This window comes from Parasteatoda tepidariorum, chromosome 3, assembly GCF_982258835.1.
Source record: "Parasteatoda tepidariorum strain Cologne lab strain chromosome 3, Ptep-v5.0, whole genome shotgun sequence".
Classification (NCBI taxonomy): domain Eukaryota; kingdom Metazoa; phylum Arthropoda; class Arachnida; order Araneae; family Theridiidae; genus Parasteatoda; species Parasteatoda tepidariorum.
The window spans coordinates 78,843,895-78,866,112 of NC_141757.1; the positions used below are offsets into that span (position 1 = coordinate 78,843,895).

A 22,218-nucleotide genomic window follows, 5' to 3' on the forward strand; every position below is an offset into this window, starting at 1 on the left:
ACACTGGGAAGCGATTTATTTTCTGTTGCATGAGATTTACCCTGTTCTTAGATACTTTCGTGACACTAATTTCAAATCTGCTATCAGTTTCTTTCTCCAAGCTACAGTTTGTTTTTTAAATGACAATTTTAGTCTGTTTTTAAACGTTACATATAACAGGGAGTCGCATAAATGTTGCGACGAACTTCCGTAAGAGTATGTACTCATCTTCAGTATTAAAAAAAAATTGCAAAAGAACCTATGCCCGGGAATGTCACATTGCCTTGCGAGTGTAAGGAAATTTTTTTATAAAGTTCGTCTTGCTGGTTATTTTTAAACCTAAGTCGAGGAAAAGGGAATATAAATTATTAAATATACGTGTCCTGAAATGTTTACCACTGCAATAACTATCTGCCTCTTAAAATATTATCTTTTACGCGAAACCATTTATTGGATTTTTTTACTGGTCTTTGTATAGTTAGTTTTTATTTGTTTTTCGTTTTTTTTTAATATGTAAAGTGAGTGTTTGATCTTGGGCGAAATATTTTTACCACTTAGCCAATTTTTATCTAACTATGTGTGTAAATATACGAATTACATTTCATCTTAGTTTTTGATGTCAATTTTTATTTTACATAAGATGAAATGTAGATAGTAGTAATATGGTAGATGAAATGTAGATAATTTTGTCTGAACTTTGAAAACAAAATGGAAATTAGATGAATAATTTCTGAGATACCGATTATATACCATGATTATAAAACACTGTTTTCTTGAAAAACGTGATTAAAGATTAAACGCGATACTACAAAACTCTGTACAAATCTCTTTAACTCCTTCGAAAGTTGGAATTTCGAAAAAATAAAATTACACTATTTCATTTACTATAAACTTACAAAATATCTATTTTTGAAAAAGAAATTAAAACACTTTTAAGTCGTAAATAAAAAAGTGTAGATTGTAAGTTATGAAAAATGTCTTCAGAATTGTTGATTTATGTGGTTTGAAAGAGACAGTTGGTATGTTTTAAATCAATTTTTATCTACATTAGTTTGCGGGATTGAAGCGATAGTGATTAAAGTTTTCCAAGCTGTTTTAAAATTGAGATTTAGTACTGTATGTGGTTTGACCAAAGAATTCTGAATTTATGCAATTAAAATATCTGTTAAACACTGGGGATAAATCCAGATCACAATTAGCATTCTAAGGCCTGTTGAAATTGTGGAGACTATTTCGTTATTTTTAGTACTTAGAAAGAAAAAAAGATTCAGACAACTCTGTATCAAATGGAAATGATTTATTACAATGAAAAATATTTTATAAAACTTTTATATTAAAATAAGTATAAAAATTATTTCACACAAATCAAATATACACGTGTTCGTTCACTAAAACTGAACGATTTAAAAAAAAGCTCATTTTACATAAAAAGGCAGTTTTCTTCTTCCGTTTCTTTTGTGAAAATGAAATTTATTTAAATATTGAACTAGATAACACAATGATTACTAGGTAAGCAACAAAGCATATTTGTTCTATATACAAGCTTTTTTAAAATTTAACTGGCTTATTCCAATTTAAAAATTGGTAGCTCTTTACATTTTCATTTCACTTTTGAAATATACAACTTATTAAAATAGTTCCTTAGCTAATTACATATTAACTTATATAATTTATTATTAATGAGCCCTTAATGATAGTAAGCTCTATAATAATACAAAAATGTAAACGTGTGTAAGGCTAGGTATGAAGTACTATTAACAGAGAGATTTAGCAACTTCACGCAGCATCCGATTCTTTCATGTATGTTTTGTTTCACTCAAACTCAGAAAAAAACTGAGATTGTTTCGTAGTACATGCGCAAGCGCATATCATGGGTGAGAGATTCTACGTGAAAGTGCTAAATTTCTGGAATGAAAAGCAATTACATGAATTACAACAATTTCATTGGTGATATTCTTTAATTGTACAGCCTTTTCTTGCTTTTTTTTAAACCATATTAGACAATAACTATCAAAATAACAATTAATAGTATACTTTTGATCGTCAGGATCGTAAACTACATCTGTATATGATACTTTAATTTCGTGGCATAATAAAGCAAATAGTGTTAAACTACTTGCTGAACAATATTTCATTTTTGCATTCAAATTTCTATTTTATGAAATCAAAAAGTTTTTATCTCCAAAGATGACTAAATATCTATTCGCTTACCTAAAACTATGAAATTAAAATGGTGTTTTATGTTTGTTAATGTTGATTTTAAATAAAACCATAAGGAAAATGAAATGTGTTTCTTAAAAAAATAATAATAATATTTTTGTTGAAGTCTTGTAAATTTTATGAGCACCCTTTTCTTCAGTCGTGCTTTATTGCACATAAAAAAAATACAGTCTTGAGCATTGTATTCAATGAAGGCACTTAAGTTCACACTTTTGATTTTAAGATGATTGTGAATTCCTTAGGTCACTAAGAAATTTTAATTGCTCAAATCGCAACTAAATAAATAAATATCAGGCATGATATTTTTTATCCTGCTTCATTCTTGGCACCAGGTATTGTTAAATCTAACACTGCTTTCAGTTTCCGTTCACAAACTAGCATTATTTGCTGATAACTAAGTCTTGAAAAAGAAAGCAGGCACTTAAAAACTTTGGTAGAAAGCTCAGTTACGGTGAGAGAATTTACTAGCAATTTGCTGTTAAGTAAATCAGGTTTGTTGTGTTAACCTAAGCAAGCATACTAGTAACTTGCAATAAAGTAAATGTAAATAAGGTTTATAAACTAGAGCGAACTTGGGCTAATTTATTCCCTATTCAGAATGTGTATGAGCCTTTTTGGGATTTTTTTTTAAATAAACAAAATCGTTGTTTTCCAGTTTACTTATTGAGCAAGTTGCTGTTAAACTTATTTCATGCAACTGAGCTTTAGATCAGTCTGAAAAAATCAGTCTTTGTGATTGAAAGACATCATTTTTTGATGCAAGCACAGCTTACTCTCAAACTTGCAAATGCAATAGGAACATGTTGTGACTTGTTGTTTTGAATTTATTTACATGGCTGTTTCCAATGGAGGTTGTCTGTTGCTGCTTCTGCTACTGTCTCCATTGGATTCCAATGTTAAAGCCGGAGAAGGAGTCTGCCTGTAGGGACCAACGTGGTAGTTCTGTTCTTTAGTTTCTCGTTCCAAAGCTCGTTTCATGTCAAGAGTAGACCCCGTAGAAGAACTCCAATCTCTAGATATTTCGTGAGAATTTCTGGAAACCGATCGATCGACAAAACACTGATTTTCATACGTCAAATCAAATGTTGGATGAGCCATCAGATTGGCCGTCCTGTTTTCATGTTCTGCGTCAGAGCGGAATCTGAATTTTGAAAAAGAAAAACAAATAAGTAAAAATAATATAATAAATATTGAAAATGGGCAGAAATGTGTTTATCCTAAAATAAATTTTTGGTTCAGGATGCATTAAGTTAGGACTTAATAAATTAACTTGAAAGATTTCTGGAGAAAAAAAATTATGTAAGAAGAGATATAATGTAATATTTGAGGTTTTAAATTAAATGTTCATTTCGAATCCAATTTGATTGGTAAAAAGTATGAAAGATCTCGTATGATTATATTTCTCATATGATTAAGATCTATTAGTAAACATAAATAATTTTGCTTAGTAATAATTCTTTTTTAAGTAACATTTTAACTTAAAGGTATATAGTGTTAGAAGAAAGTCGGCGAGGTCACAGCCGTAATTTAATATTTTCGCTAATCAAACAGGCTGATATATTAAATACAATTTGCTGATCATTAAGTTCTAAATCATTTATCGAATCTCTTTGACTATAATTTATAACATATTAATGTAATTTACACCACTTTTTTTGGTTAAACCTTTAGTAAGTTTCGACTTAGACTCGCGTAAGTTTATCTTAAAAGGAAATTTAATAAGATAATATTATAGAATTTCGTTATAATGAAGAAACAATTCTTTAAATTTCGAAAGCGTTCAAAATCAAAAACGCTATAATAGCAGAGTAATATAAAAATAAAAATAATTTTACAGGTAAATATCTTTAAATTTGAGATACGAAAATCTTTCACAGGAAAACAATACCTTTTATTAATTTTACAGCCAAAAAAATATGGATGACATCCAAAATAATATGGAATAAGCTGGAAAATTTTATCCTACCATGTGATTTTCCGGCCAAAAAAATGTCTCGACAGCAATGGAAAACTGTGACACCATCGTTAGATTTTTTTTTTTCATTGTTGGAAATTTCATATATTCTTCGATACTAATTTTGAGAAATACTTATATAGATCTGTCGTCATAAGTTTCGTAAAACTAGAGGTAAATAATTAAGGGCATGGTCTCCTAATGTTAAAGTATGATCCTTCATAATTTATTCATAACAAAGGAAATATTTCCGTATCGAAGCTTGAGCCAAAAAGTCGCCAAATTTTTGCGACAACCGCAAAAAACTGAAGCTGAAACTTTTTTAAAAAAAAAGTAAATCACACACTCAAAAAACTAAAACTTAAGAAAAGGAGAATCACAGCAAGAGCTAACTGGTCTGGAAGTGAAGCTCTCCTCAAGCAAACCAGTACATTTTTTTTTCTAAATAAATTACAAGTTACAAAAAACTTGTTGGCGCCTTGGCGATGTCTGTTGGTACGAACAAGGAACTGATACTAATACGGAAGCATGCTGATCAGAAAAAGTTTGTATCTGGTTACTAAATTAAGCAATCATTTTATTTTAAAAAGAAAAGAAAAAAAAGAATAATTAACGGGGGGGGAAAATATTCACTTAATTTGTAAATGTATTCACAGTGGTAAACATACTACCACTTTATAAATAGATGCAATTTTCAATTTCCAACCACTCCAGCTTACAAATTTGAACTTAAAATGGTTAAATTAAGAATTCTGCATATTTCGAATGAAAATTATATTATACATTATCGAAAACGTCTTTTGATATTTTGCATGTACTTACCCTCCAAAAGCAGAAAAGTCGCCATTTGGAACCCTACTTGAACTAGTGTCACCAAGAGTATTTTCGAAGCTATCGTCCATAGAACAGCTAAATTTAGATGCTGATTTTTCTACGGAATCTAAACTTCCATCCATTTTCAACTGAACTGGTTTAGGAATTGATTCTGTTTCATATGCTCTTTCTATTCTCCTCTTATAGCCTAGTTCTGAAAAGCCTGTTAGAGAACGATTTGATCTAATAGATGCTCGTATGGAATTTCTCCTTTCCAATTTCTCTCGGTACCTTTGCCTGGACTTGCAAAGCCAAAATCCAACACATAGAGCCACAAAAAGGAAGGAAAGAGCGCTGACACACAGGAAAGCTATTGTGAGTGGTTCCATAAACCACAAACTTGTTGAAACAGTTATTTCAGGATCTAGATAAGAGAAGAAAAAATCGATTGTTATATTATTTATCACAATCGACATATTTATGGCAAAATTCTCAACAAAAATAATTATTACTTCTTCTACATAACAGTTATGACGGAGTTCGGCATTAGGCCTATTCCACGGCTAGAAGCTTTTTGTGCCCTCTTCAAATTTCTTCAACTTTTGAGAAGTTTATCATTTACGTTGCTAATCGTTTAATAGTTGGACCTCGATTGATTCAATTCATAATTTTAACGTGTCGTCATTATTCTTTATTTAAAAATAATTATTTTATCAATATTTTTAATATTTCTTTTAGAACATTAAATTACAATTAGAAAGTTAGAATCTTAAAGAATAACAAAATAAAATTCACGACTTTTACAAACCTATACATCCCTACTGAATGTGGTTCGATCTTTCTATTTAAATGCAACAATCAAATTTGCTAACATAAATGTATATTTTATATGTATTTTAATTTTGCTGAAAAAGTGACAAAAATATTGTTGCAGTTTTAAAAATGGCTTTCAAAACATTTGAATTCTACACAAAATCGTTTATTTATGACATAGAAACAAGGAAAGAATATATCCACTCATCTCTTAAGATGAAAACTGATTAAACTTTTCAGCTTGTTTTCGAACCCCATTGTCAGAACAGTTTGGAGCGGGCTCCAAAGGATCCGTTCTGGGAAACGGACCAATTGCGTACAATGCGGGAACGAAAAAAAACGGAACACTGAATATTTTTTGATCTAATTGATCTGATTTTCAAGTTCTAAGACTCAGACTTAATGGCTCGAAGGGGAGACCCCAAATATGCTAATTAGTAAGTGCAGACGATATTTTGAGCAGACACAAAACCCACTTTCTCTGAATAAACATACGTTTTTCCGACGGACTTCTGACCCCCCAAAATATAGGGGGTAGTCGCGATCTGAGAAATATACTCCCAATAGTTTGATCAGGAGAGAATTATGAAATTCATTTATTCAAAGATGATATTCCGTGCAAAAAATAAAGTTTAGTAAATATTTATTATTTTTTATTATTTTATTTAATAATGGTAAAAAAATGACTTGCAGGGTATGCAAATTTTTTACATCATTTTAAAGTATTTGATTTTACATGGTCAAATACAAAATTTTAGCGAAATCGGTCGAATAGCTTAATTGAATTTTAAGAAAGTCGTATATTTGAAATTCAATTTCTCAGAAACTAATCGGCCGATTTCGCTAAAATTTTGTTTTTTGTTATTTAAGATAGCATTCTCTAAAATTATGTAAAAAACTACATAACTCGCAATACAATATTTTTTTATTGCTATTAAATAAAATAATAAAAAATAATAAGTACCTACTAAGATTTATTTCTTACTTGGAATTGTTTTTATATAAACAAATGTATAAATGTATGCAAAAAATGTTTAATTTCGTTTAAAAAGTTATCAAAATATGGTGAAATACGCAAAAAGTTAAATTAACATTAAGGGGACAAGGGACCACACCTTGGAGTGCTCTCCTGACCAAACTATTGGGACCATATTTCCCATCTTGGGACCAGACCCCATATCTTGGAGATCAAAAATTTGAATCCATCGGAAAAAGTATGCTGATTCAGAGCAGGTACGTTTTGTATCTAATTTCGTAACTAAAAATATCGTCTGCTCTAACTAATTAGCATATTTGAGGCTACTCTTTGGAATCATTGAGTCCTAGAATGTAAAGATATCAAATCTTACTTTTTGTCTTACTGTACATTAGATCAAAATTATTCAGAAAGGTTCGTTTTTTTTTTTTTTTTTTTTTTTTTTTTGTCTTACTGTACATTCGAAAACATGGTATTTCAGAAAGTCTGTTGGCAGCAACTATAACTTATTTTGTGACTAATCACGCTCTTTTTTTAATAACAAAAAACCTGAAAACTGATTTTAAAAAAAAAATCGCTTGTGATGCATTTGAGTAATACATATTTTACATAAATTTTAGTCCCGTGAATATGACTCATAACTCGCAAGCCGTCGACTAGACGAGCAGCAGGAAAAGAACCCTTTAGCATACATATTATTTCGTAATCAATGGGTTGAATAGCATTCTTAAGAATTATTTTATTTGTTAAATGTAACTTAATGTGAAAAAGAGGTTGTTTTTGTTTTGTCAGTACTTTTTATCAACTAAATGGGTTGTTTCAGACTCTAACGTCATCAATAACGTTGAAACGAAATTTTAAAAAATGAATACATATTGAAAATGTTGGTAAATTTCGAGCAAAAATTTCGTAGGAAAAAATTCAACGACAACACTTTTCTGATGTGAAACTATAGTTCTATTGTTTAAAATTAAATCAATGCATACCTAGAAAATAAAAAAATTTGAGCCGAGTAACTATTTAAAGTTCAATTTCATTTAATTACAATGTGAAGAGAATACTGTTTTCTTTTACCTCTTTCACACAAGAATGGGAAATATTCGTCACAAGGATGTTTCACAACTTTCCTGTTTACTAAAACTGCACATTCCCGTGGAGGAATATCCAAAGATTGAATCCAAAAACGATCCGAATAGTGTTGGTAATAGTATTGTTGGTGTTCAACAAACGCCATCAACTCATCGTGCTTTGTTTTGACGTATGGCATTGAGGCATTATCCAGCTGTAAGAAATAAAAGGCTATAGTTTTTATAGTGGCATAAAAATGAACTATATTTAGTTTCTCTTATTCAAAATATTTTTTTCCTCGAGTATCTTCCCACGTCCATTAATTTTTGAGAAGGGAAATTTAAAATTGATGAGTTAACTTCTAAACAGAGATTGCATTTGTACATTTACCGCTATTTTTTAACTCATAACATTCCAACTAATATATAAATTAAACAGAAAGAAGCATTCTAAAGCCATTGATTAAAATTTTAACCATAAATCATTACTTCAAACTTTTGTTACACTATAGGGTAATGGTTTCCAAAAAACCAAATTAAAACAATGCATTGAATTTAAGCTATTTATGGTCAAAATTCATCGTACAATTGACACCTTCAATAAAAAAAAAAGTTCTTCCACAGAAAAGCAGAAAGTTCATTCAAATGCTTCTTCCTAAGCAAAGCTAATTATCTAAGTTATAGCAAAATAAATTATTAAGTTTTATTCGGAGTTTCAAAACATATTCTGCAGTTACTGAGCTGTGTAAGAGCAATAGCAGTTAATTTTATTAATATAGGACTCATGAAAAAAGTGTAAATATCAACCCCTCTACATCCCCGAATGTATTTACATCTTATTTCGATCATTTTCAAGAATAAAATGAAAAAGGCATAAACAGCGAATTTTTTGCTAACAATTTTAGCAAAAAAATTTTAAGGCAGTATTTTCTCTCCCTGCAAAACTTTTGAGAAATGAAACTGCAATTTGACACGTAAAGTAAGCGTCTAAATGATGGGTATTGGCTGTTTTTACAAATTGTTTAAACAATTGAAGTGTTTAGAATCAAAATTTATGACCATTCTTTGCATGTCATGCGATAGATACTTAATCAATTTCTATTTCAAAAACCAATCTCTATCCTATTATAAATCAATTTCTATAACAAAAATACTTTAACATATTACTAAACTAAAATGGCCCTATAAAGGGTTAACTTGTACCAATTAGGTAATATAGCCTTGTTGTGACAAGCTTTTTAATTTCCATAAAAAGTGCTTACCTCACAAAATCGTTTTGCTTCAACAAAAGTCATAACCCCACCGACGTATAAGAAACAAGTGTCGCCTATTTTTGTCCAACCACCAGCACATTTTCCTAAGGAATATAGAAATTCTATTATCCAGTTTACACAGTTATATTTTTAAATCAATTATTGCTTTAAATAAACAAATGTTTAAAATACTACACCAGACAATTAGTCAAATTTTTTGATTGCAACTTTTTTTGAAAGACATTAAAAAAATTGTTCGTGAATCGTAGCAACAAGAGCATTTCTATATAAACAAACTCATGAAAATCATATTTCCATACTTATTTAGAATTCTGACTATATATATATATATATATACTAGCTGACCCGGCAAACGTTGTTTTGCCACATGAATTATTTCTAGAGTATGAATATACATCTTATTTATAGTAAGTGTGTGCGTATGTGGTATATGAGTGGAAGAGGCATGGAGCGCTGTGAACGATGACGGAATGTGAAAGTAACAGCACACCAAATAATAGTTTTTTTAATTTATTGTAACTTTTTTTTTATAAATTATATATACAACGAATTCTGAAAGTATTAGTCAACAATATTAATCTCTTAGTGCAATGGAGTGTACAATATTTTTTGTCTTTCCATCTTTAGCTAACACAAATAAATTGGATGGTTTGCCCACTCGAGAGCATGCCACGTATGAATGCTTATTATCCACGTATGAATGCTTAGATTTGAGCACACCGTGTGAAAAACATGGTGTGCTCAAATCTAAGAGAAAAAAAGACATTGTTTGGCTTTGTCATTGCAAATGCCAATCTAATGGAAGTGTTTGTCTGAAATCACCTGAAAGGAGTAACAGAGTGGCGCCAGATAATTTGTCATTGTTTTTTATATCTTTCAATGTTCTGTTCAACGCTTGAAGCGAATGTTTGTGTGCCATAGTACATTCATCCCAGGTGATAATTTTACAGTGTTTCAACACTGTGGCCATAGACGATTGCTTTTTTTATGTTGCACACTGCATCTGGGTTGTTTTGAATATTTAGTGGCAGCTTAAATATTGACTGAGCTGTTCTGCCTCCATCCAATAAAGTTGCCGCAATGCCAGATGATGCAACGGCCAACGTGAGGCCATTATTTGATCGCATTTCAGCGAGAAATAACAAAATAATAAATGTTTTGCCAGTTCCACCTAGTGCATCCAAAAAAAATCCACCTTGTTCTGCCAAAACTGCGAGCATAATGCCATCATAAATGTTCCTTTGTTCCTCATTCATTAGTGGAACATTGCGAGTAACAATCGCTGCCATTTCTATAGTATTGTATTGAAGTTCACGATTCATGTCAGTGGTTAATAAATCAGATGCACTTCGATTTGGCGAAGGCATACCGAAATGACTGAGTTGCAAGTTCGCAATAATAATGCAGAGATCCTCAATAGCAATCAGTGCTTCATTGCACATAGCATCGCTGAATGCTATCGTTAGATCGTTGCAACGTGTGCGATGTTGATACCGTATGTCATCAGTCATCGAATCTTTGTGATTATCCCATAACGTTCCTATACGTGCCGGGATAAATGTAGTTAATACTGTAGCAAATAGTAGACGAATTTGCTTTGCAGTACAGTTCAGTGCTGCTTTAGCAAGCATACATTTCCACGGGTTGTCGTCTTCCATCAAGCCGAGTGCAAGGCATGCATCTTTATACTTTGGATGCTGATGTCCATCGACTTTACGTATATCTTGAAATGACAATGAGCCGGTGACATTAGCCAACAATAGTCGAAAATAAAAGCACTCAGTCTGCCTTGGATTGACTGTAAATACTCTCCCCTACGGTGTTTGATTTGAATAAACCGGGACATGCATCAACCGGTGTGCCTTGCTTGCAGGGTGTCCATTTTTTTGTCTGAGCCCATGTGAAATAGTGTGGTATTTCTGAGTAGAGTAATGTCCGTGTAAAAGGCACCAAAAGCATCCGCACGATTACACAATTCAAAAAAATTCGGTTAGTGTAGTTTTTGGTGGATTTATAGCTCGGTCAATCGCAGTCTCGTTCGTGAAATATACGCTCTGACCGTATTCAAGATGAACGGCTAAATGACTAACGGTTGGATCATGAATTGGGAATCCAAAGTTACGCCGAACAGCTTCATTGGAGCTGATGTACCGGCCAATTTGGTACAGCGTTATTTCGTCGTTGTTATTCACTGGAAGAGCAGTATTTTCGACTCGAAATACTGCCATATCACTGCCTTCATTCACATACTTGCAAATATGTTTGATGCTCTTCTTTTAAGGGCGAGCATAAGTATAAAGTTTAATATGACTTGTTGTAACGTGCGTGAATATTACTTTTGATTTATCATGTCTCTATGTCTCTTTTGGATCCAAATACGATTAAATAAAGATATATTTAAAATATACGTTAAATTTGTCCAAAAAATGAAAAAAAAAATAGTTATAAACCTATTCTCAGACCTACTGAATATACGTATAAAATTTCGCCAAAATCGGTCGAGCCGTTTAGGAGGAGTTTAACCGCTAAAACTGTGACGAAAGATTTTTATATATATAGATATAATATATTATGCATGCATGCTTCCTATGGATCACAAGTTAATATCTAGTATTTAAAAAAACGAAAACTCTCTGAGAATCGAACGAATTACCGCTGAAGATAGTGAGATTGAAGACATTAGAACCTGTTTGATTTAGAGGAAACAAAAGTTTAAAGGGAAAGCACAGTTTGAGGGCCAGATAAAATTTGAAGGTTCTTCTAACAATTGCCTTTCAATTTCTGTTTCTTCCGGCAATCAAACAAATTTTAATGTTTTCAACACTACCGTATTTAACAGTACTAGTCTAAGAATATATAATAAAGGCGATCATCCGTAACACATCTTTCCATTCAAGAATAATATGTCTTGAAACTTACCACTTAAAACTGTTGAGTTGTCTGGCAAGAAAGGGAAATATTCGACTTCAAGAAGTTCTTCAAAATCGTAGTAATCCTTTATACGGCCAGATATTGCTGCTGTTCCATTAAATCCCCACCAGTTCATTTTCGCATTCACAGGATTTTCCTTGTAATAATGACTAAAATGAAAATTCAAATTTCAATTGTATTTAGATAGCTTACTTGGGCATCCTTTTTTTTTTACACTCATGTCCATAAATTAAGCATATTGCCAGCTCCGGCTCATAAAAGTTTAGAAACAAAACAAAAATGCTTTATTCATAAAGCCCATATATTAAACAAAATATAAAGAAAGAAAAAAGAGGGTACATGCATTATACCATTCTACGATTTTTTGCTTCCTGGAGTAAATATACAAACCTTAACAAAAACTTACTCCTTTACAAAAACTTACTCCTTACTCCTTTACAAAAACTTAATATTGCATGGTTGATATAATGGCTTATACATTGTATGTCTCCCAGGCGATGAAATAGACACCGTACAACGCCTAGGCATACCGAGAATCAATTTGTCGAACCGATCTTGGGGGAGATTACTCCACTCAGTATCTCTGAAATTCGGGTACACACGTGGGAGATGGTTGGACGAACTACAAACCATCGGCCAAGCATGTCCCACGCATACTCTATCAGATTCAAGTCAAGTGAAAATGCTGGCTATCCATACGGGTGATATCACTCAGATTGAAGGCATTCGTTTTCACCCATAAGCAGAAATTCTGCATTCTTGGCATCCTTAAACAAACTTAAGTGTTGTTCCAGAATGATGTCCAGCTCAATTTGTCCCTTTGTAGTTCCGATTTGAACAAGCAGGTCTGTTCTGAAGCTCAGTATAATTCCACCCTAAACGAGCAATCCTGCATGATGTTGCCTTCCTGGTTACCGGAACCGTCTCCATATAAAATTCTGGAGTGAATTAGATTGCAAGCGAAGCCTGTACTAGTTGGAAAGCATCACATAAACCCAACGTGACGATGTTACTGCAGGCTAATCAATGGTGATAGTGATATAGTTATCATGAACGAAACACATCTTGCTTGCGAGCATGTAATAGTTCCTAAACGTCTGTGCATGATTTCTACATTTTTTGTTTGCACAGAAATGAAATTAGAAAAATAATAAAAGTGATGGATTACAAATTAGTATTTAAGAGATGAAAAAAAAAACGTTATTTAAGAATGATGAGCCATTAATAATGAAGGCGAGATTAAAAATATCGAAACAATTTTAATTTCTGAAGAAAACTGAGAGATTAGAAATAGATAAATTTCATTTAGCATTTCATTTTTAAATCACGTCTTATTCACTTGTTAATCGCCCAATTTAGATATCGATTTTGCCTCTCCTCTCCAAAAGTTCATATTTTTATTGCCTTCAGTTTTGACAAAAATTATAAAAATATAGATTAAAGGCTGAAATTATTGAACACACTTAGCTTAGAAGAAACTCAACCAGTTAATGCGATAAAAAAAAATTTATAAGGATTAAAAATATTAATTAACTTTTGTTTTTGATTATTACAAATAAATAATATTTAATTTGTAAGTTTTTTTTTATTTTCTAATTTTTCATCGTAATTAAAATTTCCGATCAGTAATCGCAAAACCAGTTATTGCTCTGTAAAAGCATAGGAACGGGAAAACGTATCTTAAAATATTATTTCTCAAGTATTCGATACTGGTTTTCAGGAGAAATTAAATGCTGTATGTTGAAACTTAGGGATAGTTCGTTCACCAGGAGTTGGTTCATAGCTCCACCTCCTCGGATGAAGAGTTCATTTCAGCGCGGGGTGATTTCTTTTTCAGTCACTTACTTCGCATTATCATCTGCTATCATACCTTACGTTACTCTAGCTAATTAAATATATTGCAGCAAAATGTCTCGAAAAGGACAAACTATTTATTCAAAAGAGAGAAATGTCGTCAGATTTATGAATTATATTATGTTAAAAAAATGCACATTAAGATTGCGAAATAAATATTTTTGTCATACGATCGCCAAATAGCAACCTTGTTTCATATCCTTTCCCCAAAAATAGCGAAATAGTATCCCCAGATAACACGTGCTGAAGGCGAAGCCAAATGCCAACTCTTGGTGAACGAGCTATAGAAGGTTTTCATTTTGTTGATTTTCTTGAAAATAATTAACACTATATACTCACAATGTTAAAAAAGACAACTCTGTGTTTACATATTATTTTTAAAAAAAGATTTAAACTAAGATTTTGAATTTTAAAATTTCCTAGTTTTCCTAGTTTAAATTATCATAAATAATATTAAAGGGAGTGTAATGAAAATTAAAAGGGAGAGAGTAATAATTGTAATTTTTCATACAGGGATGGGCAATATTATGGAAAAGCTGTCACTTTAACTATTTGGAAACAGCTTAGCATCTAGTTGTTGGGAAAATTTGAGTCTATACTGTTCATTATTACATTATAAGACATTAGAATCAAAACTCATTTTTCTTAAAAGAAATATATATATAAAGAAATATAAAAAATGTCTTACAATGTTCGGTTTTTAGCGGCCAGCTCAAAGTCATTATCAGGATTCACCATGTAGTTATAATTGAACCTTTGACCAGCTTTGCTAGCAATAATTGTACTTTTATCCCAATAATCAGTGGCAACGTTCCGCCAAAACCAATTTCTAATGCAAGTTTGGTAAGAGAGAGGCATTCGTTCGAAACCTTGCACATCCAAAACGTGTTTGCCCGTATTATTATAAGCCATGTTTTCTGTAAAGTTTGAAACCACCTGGAATGAAAAGAAATTAATTCATATGAGAATGTCAAAATATTGCAATAAGAAAATTTAATTGATGAAATTGCATGGTTTTGCATTAATAATAGAGGTAAGAAAGAAAAAAAATTGTTTATTCTCTGATTAACGATACTTTATTTAAAAAAGTAATTTTTTCATTAAATGAAATCAAATATATTTTTCTTCAACAGTACGTAAAACACCGCCGATTTATCGAGCAGAACAGAATTGATAATGATTTATTTTGAGTATTTATTTAAACGCATCATTATTATTGGTTCAAACCTTTATACGTCCGTGGGAAGTTTAATTCACATCAATTTAATTAATTTTTAAATGTCAATGGTTAACTATTTTCCCGTCTATGGCTTACGCGGCCATCTGATAACTTCAAAAAATAGAGGAAAAGCAGTGAAGAGCTTTGTTTAAAAAAATGTGCTTAACATTAAAGGTTTTACTTGAGTACACAAGTGGGCAGCTGTTTCGGATGCTCAAAGGGATCCTTCATCAGGGGTTAGAGTAACAAGGGGGGGTTAGAGTAACGGCCAATAGGAGGGAAGGGTGAAAGGATGACGACGAATGGGAAGGAAGGAACATCCATTCACCTTTCCCTCCTATTGGCCGTTACTCTAACCCCCCTTGTGACGTCACCTATCTCTATATTTACCCTGTTTTCTCTCATTTCTTTCTGTTGCACTGATGAAGGGTGCCCTTTGAGCATCCGAAACAGGTGTCTGCATTTATAAATATTTTTTGTGCTCTTAAACGTTGTTTACCTTAGTTTGGCTTTACTTGAGGTCAAGAAAAGAAAGGGGTATTTTTATTTGCGCATCATGCATCGGTTCAATTGATCACTTCTCATCGATCTTATTTATTCTCATAAGCACAAAATTCATTAATTTAATTGCTTATAATCACAGAAATTCAGGTTTATTGCTAATTCTTTAAAGAAAGTAAAATTTCAAAAATCCCATCGAACTTTCCAAAAAAAAAAAAGAAGATAGTTTTAAAAAAATTTTAGGTAAGCTAAATCAATTTTTCTATTTTTTATAAATCAATCCTAAAGCCAAAAATATTTTAACGTTAACAGAAATAAATGACCCTAAAAAGGGTGTAAAAATTTGCTCTAATGCAGCCACTTAAGAACGACTCGACAACATTCGGTAAATTGAACTAAGATTATATTATTTTTCTGTTTTATAAAAAAAAGTCTTTGTCTTTAAACAGAAAACATTTTTAACTCTATTTATATTATATTAACTTATAATTAAACTTCATTTTTTTTAATTTTGCTCATAAATATTTTTTTTAGGATTAGTTAAAAAAAAAATTTGCAAGCTCAATAGTATATAACCTGGGTGTTCCGTGAAGACCGTTCTTAACATATAGTCGTAAAACCCTTGTCAAAATAAGAAAGTAAAAAAGTTTACACTTTTTGAAGTCACAAATTATTTTGGCAAGGAAAAATTTTATTTAATTACTTTCCGGAAAACAAAATTGAAAACATCACAATCAGTTTGATTGTCGAAGAAAACACAAAGAACTTGAATGGCAGTTTTTAACAATGTCTCCAAGCTTTATCAGACTATCCATGGGTTTGCAATTTTTTCCCCTTAAAAGTTGATTTTTTTTTCTTAAAAAAAAACGATCATTTTGATTTTGAAATATATAATTACTGTAATTTTTATGAAAGAAAATTTTGTTAATTATTTGTAATGAATGATTACTTACCTATGAAAAAAAATCAACTGTACTTGAAAAATAAATATTTGAACTTAATATAAAATGTGCGATAAATTAAGGCGTAATAAATGAAAATAGGCGTAATAAATGATAAATTAAGGCGTAATAAATGATTTTAACTTGTAAAATATCTAAAAGATTTGCACTTTTCTGATTAAATTTTTTGCAATTACTACTATAGTTATCACTGTAAAAGTGTGTGTTTTTTTAACATGATTTTAACCTATATTAATGCGAACTATTTGTTGTGATGGAACATTATGTATCCTAGTATAATTTTTTTTTTATCGACACAGAACATTTTGTCGGTGAAATGGACTAACAACGAAATCGGTGAATCAATAAATATTTCGCTGATACATTAATTCACTGTCTTTTATTCTAGTTATTTTCTCTCTCCATTCATTTTCTATATCAAGAATCATTAACAGCAGTTATTGCAATAGCTTTTGTGATGCTAATCTAATAATAATAATACGCTTTAAAAATTTCACATTTTTTCTTAGTTATAAATATGTGCAAAATACAACTAGAACGCCAAATGTAAAGGACATTTCATTTTTGCATCGTGATGTGAAGCAAGAAGTGCAGAATATTTTTAATTTTTTTTAAAAAATGCTTCTTTTCTGGCACCTACAACATACTATAAAAGTTTTGTTTCAGTCCAGGTTTAAAATATTCCAACACAAATTCACTAAATTACGAAGAAGTGCAAGTGACGTAACGCGTACTCTAATAAAAAAAATTCTTTTCTGACAATTGCAACAAAGGGTACAAAGCTTGCTTTAGGCTAAGTTTAAAAAATTTAGACACGAAAAAATATACTAAATTACGAAAAAAATTCCGATGACGTAACGACCTTGTTGACGAAACTAATCTGTCGACGATATGGTGTCGATTAAAAGGCCTGTCGATGAAGTGATTGTCGATGAAATAACCTATCGATAAAGTTATTGTCGATGAAATGAATCAGACCCTATCCATCTGGTTTTAATACTTTTGATCCCACTTTCCTCACCAGTGATTTGAAAGATTTTAATACTGTTTTTATTTCTTTAAACTAAACTCAGCGGCGCGACAGCCCTAGAGGGCCAAGGCCTACTGTGTCCTTCTCAGTTTTTTTTTACCTTGGGCTCTGGGGTGCAGGAGCAGATGTTCCGGTCAGGTGGTCAGCCGAAAGCGGAACCCCTAGTGTTTAGTTCCCAAGCATGCTTGGTACTCATATATCGACCCACTGAGGGGATGAAAGGCTGAGTCAACCTTGCCCGGCTCGAGGATCGAACCAGAAACCTGCGGCACGACAGCGCGAAGCGATACCGCTCTTTTTATTTCTTTACCAAAGTATTAATTTAAGACCTTTAATGTGCATGCTCTTTTGACTTAAGTTTTTACAAAGATTCTAAAAAATATAGAATAGCTATAACAGAAAATCCTATATATTTAATACATATATTTACCAGTTAATGTAATTTTTAATTGCAGTTTTTTTAATATTAAACTGACTATCAACGTACCTGTGAAATGACAAGGGTATCTCTATACCGAGCATAGTTCCTAGCAAAATAGTTTCTTAAAACAGTTATAAACTGAAACGCTCCAGACTTCCTTCCTTGCAAATTCAGTACTTCTCGATTTCTATTTTCAGTGAAGAGGTTATTGACGATCATTCCTTTTAGGGCCGAAACAGCCGTTCGAGAATCTACCCTCAGTAAGAGTCCTCCTTGGTTCTTCATGATCAGATTATTGTAGAAGAACACCAGCTTTGCGTTTTGCACATCCAATAATACAGCACTATTTCCAGCAGTGAAATTTCCGAATAATTCTCTGCCATTGTTGGTAATGCGATTGTATCTTATGGTCACTGCTGGTGTGATTTCCCCGGCGCTTCTGTAGGCTATACCTTCTTCACCATTTTGCGATATTTCGGAATAGGATATGTTATGTTGAGAATCTCGAACTGAAAATAGAGAACATGTATTTATATTAGTAATAGTAATAAAATTCGATTGAATTGCATACATATTAATGAAACTATTAATATAATTAATTAATAATAACATCGATATGTCAAGCATATTTATTTAAGATCATTTACCAAAATGGCTGTGCTATGTATTCTTAAACAGTTAATAAAGATCTTACCTGTGGGATGAGATATGGGCAATGTGACAACTTCAGCAATGAATCCATGATCTCCACTGCCTCCAATGGTGTGCAAAAGAATACTTAGAGTTGTATACGATGAAACGTAAAATTTAATTGCGTCATCAGATCCGGAATCCAATCCTATGGAGGTCAATTGAGGAGAAGACACATTAAACACATCTCCATCATAGATTTGTATGGAATCGGGCTTTGCGGCATACTTTGTTCCGTTGAAGAGATTGAATTGTAAAAGTCTGAAGCCAATTTGTTTCCCATAATGACGAGAGCTGAAGATTTTGACGCAATCAACAGGTTGGTTATCGTATTTATAATAAAGAATTATCCTGTTGTCAATTTCCATCTGCTTGTTGGTGTCACATATATCAACTAAGCCGAAAATTCCATAAGACATGTCTATCTGTTGTAGTGGATCATAACCCAATTTACTGGCATCCATATCTCCAGACGATTCCCCAGTTAAAGACAAGAAATTGATGCCAACTCCCATGTTGTTTCTAACGATAAGCTCATTGAAGGCCAAATTACCAGACACGCCAATAACTTCAATGCCGTGCGATGCACTTTCACTCACGTTCACATAATCAATTTGTACCTCTCTCTGAACAAGCTGAATTGCAGCACTTTTTTCATTATGAAGAACGCCAGCGCCTTGAACGTGAACGTAAGAAAGTCTAGACAAGTCAGTTGAAATGTAATTTAGAGTTGGACGACTTAAAGGTGATTCTGGATTTTCGAAGCTGTGTATAGAAAAACGAACACCACCCCAGTGATCAATATTTTTGGGTAAGACTTCAGAACCACAGTATACGTACACAAAATCTCCATCGTGTGGGCACATATAGTTATCAATATAGCCGTTCAACCTATATTCACATTCCATCAGTGATGACTCTGTTCCAATGCACTCTAGTGGATGTGGCCAGGATCTAATATGACTAATGTGCGTTGGACCCATGTCCAGGCGAGGTCCGAATGATATGTGCGCATTTAATGTGCTCTGTCCTAATTCTTTACAGACAACTTGAGCATTTCTTTCGGTAAATCTAGCGTCACAAATAGGAACCCATTGCTGAGTGGTACGGTTATATATTTCGAGGAAACCATCATTTCTATATTTATCACATTTCTCATCAATGCATAATCTAGACGAGACAGCTCCAACTTGCCTGCGGAAACGATGGTTGTCAGATATTTCTACTGGTTTCATAATTATAGGGTCGGTTTTGGTTCCTTGGGCATCAAGTTCTCCTAGAACAAGAATTCCCACACTTGGGTAAAATTCCATCACCACCCCAGGTTCTATAGTTAAAGTAGCACCGGGCATAACAGTTAAATCCGATGTCACTATGTAAGGTTTATTTTTGAGAGGAAGCACAAGATTGTGATACAGGCGACCGCCTAGATATCCATCAATAAGGAAAAGCTGTTCTTTGTTGTCAAAAGGTATTAAATGGCCATCAATATCAGGAATGCTTAAATATGGATTGAAATCAGCTATAGCATAACCATTCCAGTCATCAAAATCGAAAATCCTTTTTTGAATGAGAACAAAATCAGAAGTTCCCCACCAGTTTTTTTGCACATTGATTTTATTTTCGACGGATCCAGTATAAATTCCTGTCAAAAGCTCAAACTGTAAATTGGGATTGTCAAAAATGTTATGAGTTACATTAATAGATTGTACTCCTCGGGCACCCAAAGCATAACTTGTGGGTTGGTATCCAAATTTCTGTCCAACGCCTATGTCTCGATTGTGAGTGATAATATTCTTTCGGAAATAAGCAGGCACTAATCCAAATTTATTAGCATGGCTCTGCAAATTAAATTCTACGCCAAATACAGCTGAGTTGTTTGTAATGTAATTACTCTCGACTAATAATTCTTTTTCCATACCGGAGAAACTTAGAATACCTCTTTTGCAAATATTGCTTTCAAATAATGAGCGGGAAAGATTAACACGAGCAAAATGTCCACTTATGGAAAATTCAAACTTGTTATTGTTTTTAAATAAGCAATCGTGCATTGCAAATGAGTGTGTATAGTTCTCAGAATATTGCCATACATATGGAAGCCTTATATCTACGCCCCCTTCGCCATTTCTTTCAAACGCTGTGGAATTAATCGTCCAATGAAATAAATTGTTCGAATTGCGAATGTCTCTGCTGTAGTGCAACAATCCTTTTCTATTTTCTTTTATGGTGCAATTTATCATGGTGTAGTTGATCTGTAAGAAATAATATTGAATTAGATAACAAATTACGCAATGTCTTTAAATGTATTTAACGTTTCATCAAGGTCTATTTTATTAATCAATACTATTTGCAAATTTATTGATTACACTCCAGATTGCTCCGTAATAATTGTTATGACATAAAGTTCTAACTAGTATTAATTCTTAGTTACAAATGACTGATAAAACAAAGCATCAAATTATAAAAAAAAAATTAAATTATGAGTAATGGTTAATGCAGTCATATTACAAGTATAATTTAGATCAATAAAACTTTCAAATAAAATAACTTAAAATTTTAAAAATATCTCCAGAATATTTTACGTAGCATTTTTCTATTGAGAATTCAAGCAAAAAGATGGTCAAGAAGTCTACTTAGTATTTTGAAATTTGAAGAGTAAAAAAAAAAACTCTTAACAAACCTCTGCAAGATTTTTTATGTAAGGATCCCAAAATGGCGCCCACACGAACATGGCTTCGTCTTTGCTTTGGGAGATCTCAGAGTTCGTGATGAGAATAGTTTCGTTGGTGTATCGGTGAAAATGATCATTCCGATCACTAATATCTCTGTTGAAATGATGACTTGAAATGCCTCTGCTGCAACCTCTAATGGCTACTGAATCAATGTGCAGCGTCGGATGAATTTCCTTTTGCTGTTTATTTCTTTGCCCTATAAATAGAATGATTTTTCAAATTATAATTAAAAAAACAACGCGCATTTTTTGACAAAACAAAATAAGTAAGTAGGAGCTAAATGAGATTGGAATTTAAAAATTGGAGGCAATAACATCTGAGTAAGCTAAAACATTACACCATAATTCTAAACATATGTGGATTGTAAGTCAATTTAATAGATGATCCAAACGCAAAATTTGCTAATGCATTTTTTTTCTTTTTGAGGATGAAGTTGTGGTTAAATGTGTCACCATCATCACTCCGATTTTTTTTCTCGGATTTTAATATAAGCACACTCATTCAATTTTCATGAGATTATGGTTTCAATTTTCTTAAAAAAATTAGGGGGTTCTACCAACCAGCCCCCTACAATTATTTGCTCGGTCAATTTTGTTTCTTGCACTGAAGATGACAGATAGTTATATCAAAACTAAAAATTATTCAAAAAATAGATTCTATAAAACTCTTAATTGCAGTAATACATACACTGTTACACGTACTTAGTTTTCCGATTTTATTGTAATAACAATTAAACCTAATCATTTTTTTCGGTTGCCATAAAACTCATTTAATTTTTGGTT

General features: G+C 32.1%; 1 protein-coding gene across 1 annotated transcript in view; it reads right to left on the minus strand.

Annotated features, from left to right (window-relative positions):
* Positions 1-1,255: 1,255 nt before the first annotated feature.
* The window catches only part of bark (C-type lectin domain-containing protein bark beetle), a 95,824-nt gene continuing 74,861 nt past the window's right edge, over positions 1,256-22,218 (minus strand). The window contains exons 8-16 of the mRNA XM_087159654.1: positions 21,385-21,632; positions 18,709-20,956; positions 18,081-18,523; positions 14,570-14,817; positions 12,016-12,176; positions 9,085-9,179; positions 7,830-8,037; positions 4,976-5,390; positions 1,256-3,340 (exon numbers count right to left, since the gene is read on the minus strand). Coding sequence (XP_087015780.1) covers positions 3,028-3,340; positions 4,976-5,390; positions 7,830-8,037; positions 9,085-9,179; positions 12,016-12,176; positions 14,570-14,817; positions 18,081-18,523; positions 18,709-20,956; positions 21,385-21,632 — 4,379 coding nt within the window. The 3' untranslated portion in view covers positions 1,256-3,027. The remainder of the gene's footprint in view (positions 3,341-4,975; positions 5,391-7,829; positions 8,038-9,084; positions 9,180-12,015; positions 12,177-14,569; positions 14,818-18,080; positions 18,524-18,708; positions 20,957-21,384; positions 21,633-22,218) is intronic.